Raw genomic sequence first — 15,903 nt, forward strand, 5'->3', positions numbered from 1 at the left:
CCAGGCTCCTGGGACACGTTGGACTCCGGGATCAGTGCGTAGCACCGCCGACTTCACGGAACCAGCAGAGGGGATTACCTGCCCCGTGCGGTGCAGCATCAGCGTTGTACTGTAATCCTGTCCGTTTTTCAGAACGTAACATACAACCAGCAGAGAGCCAAATGCGCACCAACCCCCTTGCAATATTCACCATTACACTGCAATTGGAGAACGGCCCTTTTACAGCATGACACCTCAACGTTCAATTAACTGCCTACATGACACTTTAAAGCTGTTTCAGGGAAACATCTCCTTCTCCTTTATTAGTCCTAGTTTACTGCAGAAGAGACTCCCTTCTTGCCGTAGGCGGTGATGACCCACGGCACGTTCGGCTGAAAAGCTATTTGAGGATGCAGCCTGAACGGGAGGTACAGAGGATTGTCAGGCCTGAAGCGGAGGAGCGCAGGGAAGGAACGATCCCGGGGCAGCGGTGAAAAGAGCAGCCCCGGCCCCCACCTCCCCAGGAGGAAGGCTGATCAAACACAGATCATGTTTCTGCACAGAGAAGCAGGGAGAGGGCAGTGGGGCCGGGCGGGTCGTCAAGCCAGAGGCCAGCGTGCTCCCGTGTGACCGCGCCGCACAAACAACAACTGATTCCCTCCTCCCCGCGCTAACCCAGCGCACCCCCCTCCCCCCGCCCCCACACACACACAACACCGAGGCGGATAAATCACCGCGACCCGGCGCCGCTGCTTTGGGGCAGACCCCAGAGATGGGGATGGGAGACGGAGGGGGCCGACTCCCATGTCCAAGGTCCGGAGAGCGGGGACCTGTCGAGTGAGCCTTCTCTAAGGACGACAGGAGGAGGAAAAGGAGAGGTGGAATTTCCCATGTGCCATGCACTGGGGCCCGCTCCCTCGCTTTTAGGGAAAGGTACCGGCAGAGGACCTGCAATGGTACACGGTATTACACAGAGCTATACGAAAATAGCAAATTGCATCAGGCTATAGAGACACTTTATTTTTAAAAGGTACTTTTTTTGGTGATTACTAAAATGGTGATTACTGAAACGGTGATTACTAAAAACATGAGGCGACTTCTTTCACCAGCCAAGATAACATTTAGAGCCAAACCTCAAGTTGGACATGCTCAGCAAAAACACTAAGACTTTTTTTTCTTACAGGGCCGTGCCAATACCCCTAAGGGCATTCAGAGCAGACTTTTAAACTTCTGGAGAGATCAAATGCGAAGGCTCTTATGTTGCATTTATTGTCTCCGAGTCTCGGCTTTAGACTAATAAATGACTGACAGCTCAAGGTGGGCCTGGGACTCTTTTGCAGACTCTTTGTATTTTTCCCGCAGGTCAGAGAGGATCAGGGTTTAACAGAAATCTGCAAAGTGAGGGGAAAATGGCCAGCATATCTAATTGCTTTCATATGGCGTGTTATTGGTTGATTTTAATAATCACAGGCATAGGGGCTGGAGGGGTTCCACAGCAGACTAGTACTCAAAGCCTTTCACCTCAGGACTGGCTAGTGGACAATTGGGTGGACCAGGTGGCTCTCTCTCTCTCTCTCTCTCTCTCTCCATCTCTCTCTCTCTCTCACACACACACACACACACACACACACATACACAGAGGAGAGCATCTTACCTATTTCCACACTAAAATCGTTACTCGCTTATTTCCAAGATCAAATTTCAGGTTCACACCTCCCACGGACATATAAACTGTCAGCTTACGGAACAGAATTGGCTTTGTTCTTATGAAATGCCCACACTGCTACTACAAAAGATGCTCTCCTAAAACATGAGTATCTGAATAGGTGGTGTGGGAGTAATAACTTGCCTGTTATAGCGTTACATAGCAAAAGTAAAATCGAGACATTCCTGGTGATCAGCCATTTGTTCCAAGGGACTCCAGGGGTGAATATAGTGAATTATGACTTTGAGATAACGCTAACAATCATGTCATTGCAATCGTAAAGTGGCCAGTTACCTGTCAGATCCCTCTTGAGCTTCCTGATGTCCTTCTCCAGGTCATCAAACTTCACTTGGGCAGCCAGGAAGAGGTCCTGTGGCTCAGGCAGAGGGAAGACACTCTTGTCTGTCCCTGCATTCTGAGAATAAGCAGGAGCAGATCAGGGACAAATAAAAATATAGACTGGTGCTGCGGACAAGTGCAAAAGTCTGCCTGGTATCTTAAGTGCAAGTCTTAATCTGCAATCAGCTTAATTATTAAGTTAATTATTCATTGTTAATTCATCACAAAACACCCTGTTGTTGGTGAGAGACTGACATGACAGGACCAGCAGTGACCTTGTTATTCCATCCAATGACCCAAAATACAGAAACTGCGTGACTGACAGTTAAAGATGCAACACCAGGAACAATACCCAGCTCACTGCATAGTACGTTGCAAAGAAGTGAAATGTCGTGCTTTACACATATAGAGACAAAACTCACCATTAGTTTCAGTGTGCAACACTACGGTCGTTGCTTTCTTTAATCGTAATCACTTTCATGCAGTGTTCATGCGCAATTCAAATGACCAGTTATTTAAAATAAGTAACACATGAGCCACAGTCATATGTGCCAGATTATCGGTTGTTTTATGCATCACTAAACAATGGCATCTGCATGTCCGTCGAGTTTAGCGTCACAGTAGAGTTTTCTGCGCATACCCTGTCAGTACATGGCTTTATCACCAAGAGCATGGCTTCTTCACTCATTCAGTGTGGCGGCACTCTACCTTGTCAAAGTTGCGGAGATAGTATGACACCACGTAGTCCACCAAACTGATACGATTGTCCTGAAAGACAGGAAATGCCAATGAGTCTAGGAAGACAGCAATGGCAGAACACAGTTCTGTTTCTTTTCAAATACTGATTTCCCACACCACTGCCGATATAGCTATTCCCCATTAGTTAGAGAATACATTCATTCCGTCGGACTATACCCTGCTCTTGACATCCTTCAGTTTGGGCAGGATATCCAGGCCGAAGCCGTCGGCCTGGCCCCTGGTCCTGTTCCCGCCGTTCATGTAGTTCCCGAAGGCCAGAATCAGCCCAATCACCTGCTTCACAGTGTCATGATCCAGAAGACCCTAGAAACAGCCATAGTCATTGTTCAAATCATACAGAAACTAAAGGACCTACAGCACTGTATTTCTGTACAGGAGGCATAGTTAAGAGCTCCAGGCCAGGCTTGACACCAGGCTGTGCTGAACACCACTTCTTTCCTTATGAGTCCAGTCCAGAGCCCTAACCACAGCTCCCAGATGGTCCTGTTCTACATCACAAGATGAAGCAACCTCTCTGGCTCGGCTTTGCGTCTTTTATCCCCTAAACACAGCGCCATGACTTTGAGAAATGCATTGTATAAAAATAAAAAGGCTGAAGTCACCGGTTTGCTATTTTGAGAATGGAGAAAGAGGCGCGATTCCTCTGTTTCCCCTTATCCCACACGGTGCTCAACGATGTAGATCACAGCGCCGTCAGTCAGGGACCAGCATAATGCATGCACGTCATTCCTGGAGTGGGATAATCCTGACCGCTGATAGCGCTGATGAACGGAGCAATAAAAAGCGTGGGGTCACGGCTCAGGCCTAACCTTGCACACGCGAGAAACCATCTCCACTTTGCGGCTGATGGAAGATATCCCGTCGAAGAAGACAGACTGGAATATGATGCACTGGGCCCGCCCGGCGAAATCAGGAATCTGAGAGAGCTCGTACAGAAACCTGCGGACAGAAGAGATGCAGGCGCGTTACGCACAAGCCAGCGCAACGAACCGAACTTCGCCGAAACGCAGTCAAATGATTCAGGCAATCTCAATGTTCGAAAAAGAGAATTTGCGGTAATTTGCGTGAGACATTCCGCCCCCTTTCTTTCAAAGGGCCGAGCGCAGCGCCTGGGGAACGGCTCGAGCACGGCCGAGTCCGTGACTGATCAAAGGTAAAGGCCCACCGATTCAGCGACGCTCGCATAAACATAAACATGTTTGGGTCGGGGAGTAATATCCTCGCTGATTAGCTGGCCGATGCAGCCAGACACTAAAGGGATGTGACTCATCTCCCCTGTGACGGCTAACTCAAACATGGCAGCCCCACCATGACAATTCCTTTGCAGGCCAATGCTCGGCCTGGCCGGATCCATCGCAGAGAGCCAGCGGTGATCAGTCAAAAAAATGTGGCCTTCGTACAAACAGGAGGCTCTCTGAATCTTTCGCAATTTTAGCATAGCGGCTTGGGCTATTGTGGATTTGATGGCTTGTGGAAAGTCCTACCGCCAGCAGGGAGGAGAGAACTGGATGGAAACAGGGAAACTATTCAAGGATGGGGAAACAGACGCAGAACAAACGTCAGAGCTGCAGCAGAAATGTTTGGTTTACTTTTTACTGGAAAGGCCGTGGAACAATCATTGAGTTCCGATTATAAACAACATCACACAATGACTTTGGCTGTCAGGAACCAGTACATCTGTGAATTCGGAGGGTGCATCTGGCCTCTAAGTTCTCCATGGTCTAAGGTGTCAGTGATAATGACAATCCTGAATAAGTCAACTGGCAGGCACACATTATATGATGATCCCTGTGGCTATATTGTAAAGTTCACAGTAGCCCCTTCCCTATTTTTCAGACAGCCATCTTTTAATCACATCCCCCCACCCCAACCCCATCCTTGGATGCCTGTGTTAGAAACCCTGTAGAATGTGTCTTACTGTTCAGGTTTGTCTAGCAGCTTGACTTCATCCTCTTTGCAAGTATCAAAATGTTTCTTGATTCTCTCTAGCTCATCGCTTTGGGCTCTCTGCGATTGAAAACAAACAAGGGAAACTTCAGTAAAACGTCTGGCACTGGGAGAAAACGAGACTAAACAAGATAAAGGAAATATTCCAAGATGGAGTGTAGAACAATACTGTGAAAATACCAATAAGAATACAGGGAAAGCAGTGGCAATACGAAAGTAACTGGCGAGAGGCAGAAAATCAAAAAATGACATCATCCAACATAAGCCGTAGGCACAGAGCACACTGATGTTATTAAATACTGGCATGGTATTAAGAATTCACAGTGAAAAACACTTAAAAGGGAGCAAAGGGTGCCCGGTTTCTCTCATGCTATCAGATTACTTTGCAACATATTCCATAATACTCACATTTTCATACAAAGCCTCAATGGTCTCCAGGTCCACCACAGAGTTGTCCACAGTCAAAACAGCTGGAATGGTAGATCCATGTATTAAAGGCATTCTCTTATAAAGAGGAATTATTCTAAGCAAACATGCTGTCTTAATTAACTTCTGCTTGCATTTGAAGGCCATGCCTAGATGAATTTTGCTGCAAAGTGAAGGAGGGTAAATCGATGCTGTCATGCTGTTTCTTTTTCCATATAATTCCCACCAAACATACAGCAGGTTTTTGAATAAAGGAGTTCGTTTTTGGCCTTGTGATGTTTTTTTTTCTTATCTCACAGAGCAAGACCAACAAGAAGGAGTAACAGGCTTATTTCTCATCTTGAATTTGTGCTGTAAATTGTTTTCCTACATCATTCAGGCACAGCGAAGGTGGAAAAAAAGTATGTGCTGTGATCTGCAAGCCCTAACAAAATGCGCACTGGTTATAAAATCCCAATATGCAAAACATCCCCAGAAAAATACATAATATGGAAACATTCATTGTTTACCTTGCAATAAAATGATACAGAATTTTTAAATCATTCTGTTACTAACGAAATATAGTTGGACAAGCATGTATACGCAACCACACACACACACACACATACACACACATGAACGCACACACACACACATGTACACACACACATGAACGCACACACACACGCACACGCAGCATATGAGATCACGGCAGACGTGCGGGGTGTGTGCTGTAAGCAGAAGTGAGGGAGGGCAGCCGCAGTGTGGGGAGAGGGGCCCGCGCACAGTGGCGCTGCTCTAATCTACACGCGGGGCACTAAGCCTCACGGCCACGGGTCACAGGAGAGAGCCTGTAACTGCTTAACCCCTGGACCTGCGGCGGGAACCACCGCAGCTCGCAGTAATGATCTCTGGAGTGGGAGCCGGGGGGGTGGGATGGGGGCTGCTATCGGCTCTGCTGCTCTCCCCCCCCCCCGCCCAGCCTGCCGCTTCACATGAGCGGGCCTTCGGCAGGTACGCTAACAGATAGCACTGCCTGCGCACTGTAATCGCGCAGAGGGGGAGCTCTGCTGCTCTGCTCTGTGTTTAAGAGGGAGGCAGATGTGTGCTTGTGGCCGACTGACTTCAGAGAGCAGGAGGAGGAGGAGGAGGAGGAGGAGACATTGAGGTATAGCTTCTGGCGCTGACACTGATCGCTCTGCTGTTGGGGTCGGGGACTGTTCACTGCGGGTCACGCTGGGTTCAGTGTGAGAGCCAAAAGTCCCTGCACTGGCCCTGCCATAGCGGTCTCTGTCTCTGCTCTGCTTTAGTTTGCACAGCACTGAAAGAGAGGCAGTTGGCGGTGAATGTCATGCAGTTCCTCAGGCCAGTGCTCCTATCCCACGACTCCAGGATAAGAAGGACCAACGCCTTCCGGCATTCCAGCCCTGTGATCCCTGGCCACCTTTACTGAGGCTGGCACAGGCCTGGTGGCTGTTTTTTTTTTTTTGGGGGGGGGGGGGGTACTATTTCCCAGCTCTGATTAAAAAGGATGACCTTTGGGCCTAGGTGCGTGCCACCTGTCAATCAAATGCCAAAAGGAGAGGCCTGGAGCTCGGGAACTGAGGGCGCTTCAGGTGTACCTCCGTAGTGGGAGATCAAAGTCAGCCCCACTACAGCCTCACTCCATTTCCCTCCACTCACTCATCACGCCAGGCGTGGGGAGCCGCCCTTTCACCTCCAACTGAGGTGGGCCGGGAGGTCCCCCCACCCCCCCGACCGGCGCTCCCTCGCGCCCCTCCGGCCGCAGAGAGTAACCAGAGCCCTCCCCGCACCTCCAGGTCCCGCGAGGCCGTAATTACATTACATGTCCCATGTCCTTTTAATTTGCCAACAAAGGGCTGGCGAGCAGGGGCTGGGGCCTTTAGAAGTGCTTATTAGGCGGCTCTCCAGCATTGTCAGATTCAGATTGTCCATTTCACCTACACCTCCCATTAAGGCAGAAGGAAGTCGACACACGCTGGGAGAGAGCTGTGCTCTTTTATTAGGGGGTTCTCTACCTCCACACCGACTGAAGGGAGAGAGAGAGAGAAAAAAAAAAATCAAAACCAAAAAGCGCAGCTTGGCCCAATGTGTTGTTTGGCTTGCGTCGAGCGTTTTTATGTGGCGGTACGGTGTCTCTGCCGGCTGCGACGGCGGGATTTATATACACTCAGATCATTAGTGGGGTGTCGCTCCCATTAGGCGGTGGAAACCGTCACTGGCAACAATAAACAGATCCGCGGCACGGTCAGACTGCCAGGCGCTCTGCTGGGAACACCAGCGCTGTCCCAGCGTCTCCTCCTGCTGGAGTCCTGCGCGAGGGGGCCCTGCCCCCACCGGGGCCTGCGACGCCATCGCATTTGTAAACAAGGCCCCGAAATAAAATCTCACTAGAAAAAGGAATGCGGCTTAGAATGATTTAAATCAAATTTGGCTTTTAAAATGTTCTCAAATAGAATTTGCCCCTTTCCTGGGAGCGGACACAAATCAAATATAACCTTCTCCCCCTGGACCTAGAGGAAGAGTTTGTACTTTTTTTTCCTGCAGACTGAAGGAAAATACCCCCATTTACATTTGGCTGGTGCCTGCAATAGACAAGCCAAGCGAAGGAAATGCATGATAGCCGTTCACGAGACAGCACAATTGCCTGGGAAACTGCTCTCTACCACGAAAACCAGGAAAATTTCAAAGCCAGACTCAGATAATAAACCAACTACCTGCGTAGTTTCTAACGGCAGCAATCAATACAGCTTTGGAACAGGTATGGTGCTGAAAGATTTAATCTGTCTCCATGTCTACATTTTCCTCTGCCCCTATTATCAAAGCAGAAAGTACTGCATCTAGACTGCTCATTGGCCTGCATCACATCAAACATACCTGCTCTTCTGTACGTTTCAGGGAGATGAAAAATACTGTCTACAACTTGACAAGAGCAATGGAGTACAAGTGCATTCTTCTCTCACCTTGCTGAATGTCCTTCATCTCCAGATGCAGACTAGAAATCAGGATCCCCACTGCCTGAGACCGCTTTCCGTCCAGCAGTTTAATCTGAAAAACAGGCCAAAATTATGACAGTCTTGTTATTGAGCTTAATGATGAGAAACACAAACACTCTCGGCTACTCTGCCTAACAGGACGGTTCCATGGGTAGGCTGATGTAAGGCACTGTTGGTTTAATGATCAAAGTTTGATGTTTAATGATTTCATGATCAAAGATCTTAGGTTTGTGTAACAAAACAGCTGTTGTTGCAGTTATATTTACACACCATGGTTTGCAGCACCGTAGTAAATCATTGATGTTTTACTTGTTATTTTTATCACATCCTTGTTTTTGTTGCTTGTGATCAGGCACTATGTATTTCTTTCCAAGGTAGACTGGTAAGTTTCTTGGCTTGGCCAAGTAATAATAATATTGTGTTCTTATTCACAGTAAAAATAGAACATCTCTGTTATTCCTGAAACCTGTCCACACTGCAGACAAACTCTTGCACTCGAGCAAAAGATTCACATCTGAAGGGGGGAAATGTAGGATCTGGGAGAGTGTAATTTGAACATCTCTCAGAGACCCACAAAATGACCCCAACCCACGGCAAATCCATAGACTGTCAAAATCCTCATGACCCCGCGTGGCGTGAACCTCAGCGATTGAAAGGGACCAACGAGGAGTGAAAAAGCTTGCAATTCAGGCCCTACTGAATGACACCAGCAAGAGAAAAGTAGGAGAGGACCATTCTGATTGGGCGAAAAATGTGAAACACAAAGGAAATCTCCACAAAACATGCATGTGATATGGTCAAAAATATTAAGCAGCAGGAAAGTTAAAAGGAAAAAATGAAACCATAAAAGGACATCTTTTCAATCTGGAAGAGCAGGCTTGGGTTTTATAACAAACTATAAATTCACGGGGTTTTTATTTGTGCCTACACATGGTCACAATTACTTATGACTGAATTACCCATAAAGCTAGAAACAGTTTTTGGCAAGGTAAAGCCCTGCTTTAAAAGTTAATGTTTCAGCCTTCTTCATTAGGTAGAAGTGCCTGTTATTACTTGGTTTTAGCTACCGAGACATCCAGTGGGAACCAAGAAGAGAAGCCTTAGAAGTGAGTATTGCATTACAGAAGGTAAGAATGCATGCTGCTTCAACAGCCATTATTAATATCACTGGTGATATCCCACTATAGAGACAGAGAGGGGAACTGGGAAAGTGTGAGTCTTTCCCTAACACCTTTAATTAACTTCTTTGTAAAGGCCACACTTTAATCTTTGCCAGCAATCCTTCCCAGCTACTGTTTCCATGGGCACCAAGGGCGACTATGACAACCAGGTAATTCAATGGCCAGCCATTTGGGAACTTTCAATAGCCCGAACTAATTGAGATTTTCAAAGCCACTTACACTGGCAACTTTTTATGACAGATGCTGATGCTGTCAACCCCCTTTTATGTTTTGACCCATGCATGGTTGGACACAAGATGTAACAGCACCCTCCAGTGGACACCAGGATTGTTGCCAACCAATCACAGAAGTTTTCTTGAGTCTCCGAGTTAGGTGTCAGAAGGCACATCAAAAGTCACAGGATAAAGCATATTGAGACAACAAAATAGTTTCTTCTGAATATGCAGTGGTTAGAAAATAGCGGATGCACCGATTCATATTACAAGATGATGTATGGTATTGGCACAAAAGTAGGGAATTTCTCTTTACTGTTACCCCTAACCTTAACCCAAACCACTGGCCTAGTTTGACCTATTTAGAGGTGCAATATCATCTACACATTTGACATGCAGCAAAACCCCAGACCACAACAAGCAGTGGGCTGCCAATTCAATATCAGCTATACTTTCACCCAGATACAGAAACACATGTGGACATGTGCCACACCAGCCATAGGTTCCAATGGCAACCTCGGCCATAACTGCAGCATCTCCATGGTTTCAACCAAACTGTTAATTGTTTCAATGAGGTTCATTTTCAAAGGTGCTGCACGAGACAATGTGGATAAGAACGCCCATTTGGTCTGTAGGTTGGGACAAGTTTACACACCCTTGACACATGACCATGCATCCCTGAATGCAAAGCTGTTCCATACTGATGGAGAGAGGTACCAGGTTTCTCCAGTTTCCAGTGAGACACACTTGTGAAAGTGTAACATTTGTAAAAGAGGCACACTGTCTGCTTAATGACAACCAATTCAGACATTCCTGCTAGACAAAAATAAGTAAGCAACATACAATAAACCGTCTACTACAAACTACACACACCAGTGTTGTATCTTTAGACTGACTGCACACACCCACAAACTTATTTAAGTACCTTTTCCCCTATTGGATTGATAAATTATGATATAGTTGATTTAACACAAAGCATTTTGACATCACCATAAAAGAGTAACAACAATTACAAATGGTTTCATTTGAACTGGAGAGGACTGCTCATGGGGACATAAACAGTTGTGTAATATTTACTCCCTCCATACCGTTGGTGTACATCAGAGACAAAGGGGAAGTCTCTTGTGGTGAAAGTTGTAGTGGAAGCAGTTGTGATGGCTGTCTGATCCCCCCCCCCCCCCCCCCCCCCCAGGGCGATCTGCTGCCGCAGCATTATCCACGTGGAAAATGCATCGACACGCGCATCCCCTCCACTTCAAACGTCCCATCATCCCAGCGCCGCCCGCTCCTGCTTGACCCTGAGTGAAGCCACATGCCCGCAATTACCGCCGGTCCGGCTGGCAGTTAGAGATGACAGAAATGCCATTCCCTTCCATGTCATCCCCGCGGCTTTGATATGATAATGACCGGCCGGGCGAGGGCTCCAGAGTAAACAGGGCCTTTTGATTCGGACTGGACACATGATACAAATTACTCAGCTCCTAGGTAGCGGAGCGGTGGCGGACCTTTGTACGCCTCCAGACTGACGTGAGAGAAGAGCTCATTTCCATAATGCGCGTGCATTCCGGTCCTTTCCCTACACGTCCCCAAGGACCAGCCCCTGGAGGCAGGGAATCATTCATAATCTGGCAACACTTTTTTTTCACGAAGCCTGTGAGATATGCACGGCCTCCAAAGTCGTCACATCACAGACAGCCTCTTCGCTTAACATAGACATCGGCCTGTGTGGCATATGTAATTGCGCTCTGCTTCTTCACCTACTTGCTTGGAGACCACGCTATGATTGATTGAGTTGAAATAGCCTGACCAGTATTGATGGGGGCAGGAACTATTGGCTTGTCAGATGTCCTGGGGTCAGATATTGCCAAGTGAGGCAAGACGCCTCTCTCCATTGACTCTTTGTCTCTCTAGGCCCAGACTGGGCTATTGGTCGTTGGGGGGAAGTGCAAATAGTGCTGAGGGTGTCTGGCAGGCTAACACCTTTCCCCCTTTCCTGTGCCAGTCAAAGTGACTCCATCTCACAAAACCTGGAAGTGCAAGTCCAAGCAGCTTGTACCTCTCAGGACAAACTTCAGGGAAAATCATAGAAATGTAAACAAGTGACTTTTGTTTAGCTGTGCTTTACGAAAGCACCCTGCCTGCCAAGGGGGGGAAGCCAAATTTTCACATTCATCTCCCCATGCACACTGTAACTGTTGGGCAAGATCTGTTAGTTCCGACCAAGTCCCAGTTCCCTGACACAGCTTCTACATCAGACAGGTTTGACAAATACAGCTCCATCAGAAGGATTTGTAATACGGAAACAATGACCACTTCATTTAAGAGTTATACAGTCCGGTACTTAAGGCAAAGAAAAAGATCTATGCCATCCTATATGGACACTGATACTATACACTCATCTCACTGTGATTATACATTATACATGGAATGTCATGACTATTTCACCCTTTTGTCCATAGCTTTAAAACAATATGTATAAACAGCTCTGGATAGAAACATTATATACTCTTATGCTATTCATGGTTGCAGCTATTAATCAGATCATTTTACATGTTGTCCAGGAGTTCCAAAAAATGAAATATGCACAACACAGTCTATCACTATGGAGCGATGAGAAAAGAGGGGGCAGCAAAATTGAGACACAGTCCACAACTCAAGCACTGGGCTCTTCAGCAGGTGGGAAAGCTAATGTAACACCCAATTTCACTTTCATTAGTGAGCTCACAGCAATAGAGCTAGCGAACCTTCTCTGGTAAAAGCACACATGGTCCCCATTGCTAACCTAGGCTAATGTACAGTATCCCATTCCATTTTAATGGGTAACATTTCTCTGGTTAACCACAAGAACACAGACCTCTAAGGTCTGATCTGGACAGTGATTCCAGAAGTAATGTACTATTTCTTAAAAGGCAGCATCCTTTTCACCCTTTTCACTTCTTTTAATCATTCCCAGTATTCTTACCAACAGGGAAAAAGAGTAATGATAACAGAAACATTCCTGTAAATTATAAATGTGTGTGTCATGGCTTACGCTTGGCTGAGCATTACAAGTCGAAAGAAAAGCAAAGTGTTTTGGCTTGTGCTGCAGTTTGAGGACTGCAGAGGATTGGCAGTATGGATATCTGTGGCTAACTGGGTCAGATCGGATGTCAGGGCAGCGGTTTTTATGGACTTGCTCGGAGTGACCAGACTGGATAGAGGGCTGAGGGACTGCTACAGAGACTGACACACAGACGCTGGCGACCTGGAGCCCAGTCCCATTGATCCGGGAGGGGGGGGCGGGCGCAGACTCGGCCAGCTGGTTCTTTTTAACCACTTGGATGCCAGGCGATGTCGGCAGCATTGAACCTGATGCGTTACCCATTTTGCAGGGTTGCCACAGCATGCCTCATTGGGCAGACCCCAGTACTGATGAAGCTTGTCTCCAAAGGAATACAGGCATTTATTCATATCTATAAGAAAACAGGACTGGTGGAGCACTGGACTGTAATTCACATTACAAACTAACATATCACACACAGACCAGGACCATCCTGTTATAAGACAAAGGACCTATGGGGCTGTTGAACCGAGTCCCACTTATAAACCTAAATTAATACTTGCTTAAGTCTTTAAGCATGTATTACATTCTTATTTTATTAACATTTTTTTAGGGTTTGGCTGAAAGCCCCCTTTAGTCACACAAAATAGTGACATCCACTTATTACTGAATTCACAATAGAGATGTGACACAATAGAGATGTGTTTGAGATCTTTTTCAGATGCTCCAGCTTGTCTGTGGCTCAGGGGGAAAGTTTGCTTCTGACTGAGTTTCACTCAAATTCACCGCAGGACGCTTGGTTAAGTTTGAGGTTTTCACTCCAGTCTGCAGCTCATATTCTTTCCAAAACATGCACAAATGGTCTGTTCTTGGAAGTCTTAAAAATCTCCAGCACACACTGTACACAGACCACGTACACTTAAGGCACCACACAAAACAAGTAAAGAGTCACAAACTCCCCAACAGCTATCAAAGAGCATATATCTTTTTGTTGTGTTAATATTTTGTCAGAAATACATTCATGAAAAATAATTCTGTTTATTCTCAGTTTTGAGAGCTGATACTAAGGAGGGGGGAAGTTTAAATATGGGTCCTGCCCAGCTGCGATTAACCTCGAGTAGAGAACTCCTGTTCCCTGATACCCAAGTTTATCCAAGCAAACAAGAGAAAGCAATAGTCAGAATTTGGACAGCATGGGGAGGTGGGACTGAGTTGGCACACTTTGCACTTTCTTGTTTTGATTCCATTTAAGGTCGGCATTCAGCATAATGTGTGCTTAAACCGGTAAACACAGTAGGGCACTGCAGGATACTTAAGCAGGTCCAAGTGTTCCCAAGTTTGAATATGAGTAATGTGAAAATGTGGCATAGCGCATGCTCTCACAACCATGTAATCAGATGCATGGACCAAGTTCATCCATTGGATTTATTTCTGAAATCTGAAAAAGCTGTCTGGGATTGTCAATGCTTTGAAGAGACGGATGGTCGGTGTAGATGAAAGTAAAGCAATATTTACATTTGACTCATCAAGAAAGCCTCAGAAAGTATAATAATTAATCTGTGTTTATGCTGTTTCACAAATCACTCAATATATTGAAAATGAATCATTGTGCTGACAAACGAGTTGCGTAAGAGAACAGACACAACATCCTGTAATGCCCACAATGCCCTCTAAAGTGCTCACTCCATTACGCTCACTTCACGACTACTGTGTTCTCATCAGTCACTTGGGTTCAGTTTTAAATCTCTCTTAAGCATTATGCTGAAGCACATGCTCAGTGCACTTCCATCATTTAAAGGTCCCTAAGCTAAACAAAATGAAGAAATTAAAGAAGGCAATGAAATTTTATTTGCCATTAAATTGAATGGCTCTTTACCCCTAATTCTTATGTCAAGCCTGCTCAAACTGACTTTTTTAGGAAGTTACTGGAAGATGTACTGAGGTCCTTTTTAATCTGGTGGGACTCCTCGCCATGCCCATTAGCATGTGCTTCAAACGCCCTCTGGTGGCGCCAATTAAATTCCATCTGCTACTCCTACTCCTTCCAGATCAGGAGTTCACACTGCTCAGTAAACTATTCTGCACAGGAAGCTATCATAAAGCTGCCAGGATCTTTCCTGTGAGTAATGCCACCAATCATCATGTTTACCGTCATGTTTACTCCTTCTATGCCTAGTGGTTTCAGTAGCCGATGAGCTGAGTTATGTGAGCAACAAACAGCACAGCTCTGGAACCAGTGATGTAGCGCAGTGGTTCTCAAACTCGGTCCTGGGGGACCCCTGTGTATGCTGGTTTTCATTCCAACCTCAACAGCAATCCCAGAATTTTAACGAGATGTTAATTTTTCTTAATTAGGTGCTTTTCATGTTTTAGAGCTGGGGTCCCCAGTCTTATCCAGAAAGGGCCAGTGTGTGTGTACACACCTGATCCTGATTCTACTAATCAAGGTGCTTAGCAATGACTCTAGTGATTGATTAGTAGAATCAGGATCAGGTGTGTGCACCCACACTAGCCCTTTCTGGAACCACAGCTCAAAAACATGAAAATCACCTAATTAAGAACAATTAACAGCTTGTTAAAATTCTGGGATTGCTGTTGAGGTTGGAATGAAAACCAGCATACACAGGGGTCCCCCAGGACCGAGTTTGGGGACCACTGATGTAGCGTACTGGAGTTTCCACAATTGTATCAGTTTATTACAGATGAAGGTTTCCCACAAGTCCAAGCAAAGAGTCCTCTAGAGCAGAATAAATTAAAATGCTTGACAGTTTGCATGTTTGCACACGCATAAACAAAATAATAAAAAAACATACCTTCTTGGCCTTCACTTTCTTCTCAAAGGTGTCTGACAGGGGCTTCTTCTTTGGTTGCAGCGTTGTTTTAGAAAAGAGGTCCTCAAACTCTTGTGCGTCGACGATATTTGGCTCTTCAAGAGAGCCCCAGAGCGTGTTATTACTGATGGGAGGGACAGTGACACTGGCTTCAGCACAAAGACCATCATAGCATTTGTAGTAGATGTACAAGCTATAAATGCACATGATCTGAAATTGAACTTAAGTAGTGACATATTGATGAGGGGGACAAGGCCTTACAGAAGCTCTTGGATTTTTCTCAAGTAGCAGTACAAGCCAAACCCTGACATAAACAGCCTAGTTGCAGTTTATGTAATGTGTGCTGAGGGAATCCAATATTTATTTCTTTTTTGAGAATGGTTGACATTTCCTCAAGTATAGATTCACACTAAGAAAACACAGACCTGGACTTGTCTGTTTTTAAAGTGAAAGTCATCACTTCAAGTTTCAGTCTAAATTTCTGGAGC

General features: G+C 46.0%; 1 protein-coding gene across 4 annotated transcripts in view; it reads right to left on the reverse strand.

Moving 5' to 3' along the window:
* The window catches only part of LOC118210157 (formin), a 77,488-nt gene that overhangs the window by 27,799 nt on the left and 33,786 nt on the right, over nucleotides 1-15,903 (reverse strand). For all 4 annotated transcript variants that reach the window (XM_035386128.1, XM_035386113.1, XM_035386121.1 and 1 more), the window contains 8 exons: nucleotides 15,398-15,539; nucleotides 8,119-8,203; nucleotides 5,138-5,199; nucleotides 4,701-4,789; nucleotides 3,592-3,721; nucleotides 2,939-3,085; nucleotides 2,732-2,791; nucleotides 1,979-2,099 (listed from right to left, as the gene is read on the reverse strand). In XM_035386128.1, coding sequence (XP_035242019.1) covers nucleotides 1,979-2,099; nucleotides 2,732-2,791; nucleotides 2,939-3,085; nucleotides 3,592-3,721; nucleotides 4,701-4,789; nucleotides 5,138-5,199; nucleotides 8,119-8,203; nucleotides 15,398-15,539 — 836 coding nt within the window. The remainder of the gene's footprint in view (nucleotides 1-1,978; nucleotides 2,100-2,731; nucleotides 2,792-2,938; nucleotides 3,086-3,591; nucleotides 3,722-4,700; nucleotides 4,790-5,137; nucleotides 5,200-8,118; nucleotides 8,204-15,397; nucleotides 15,540-15,903) is intronic.

Source organism: Anguilla anguilla, chromosome 1, assembly GCF_013347855.1.
Source record: "Anguilla anguilla isolate fAngAng1 chromosome 1, fAngAng1.pri, whole genome shotgun sequence".
NCBI classification, from domain to species: domain Eukaryota; kingdom Metazoa; phylum Chordata; class Actinopteri; order Anguilliformes; family Anguillidae; genus Anguilla; species Anguilla anguilla.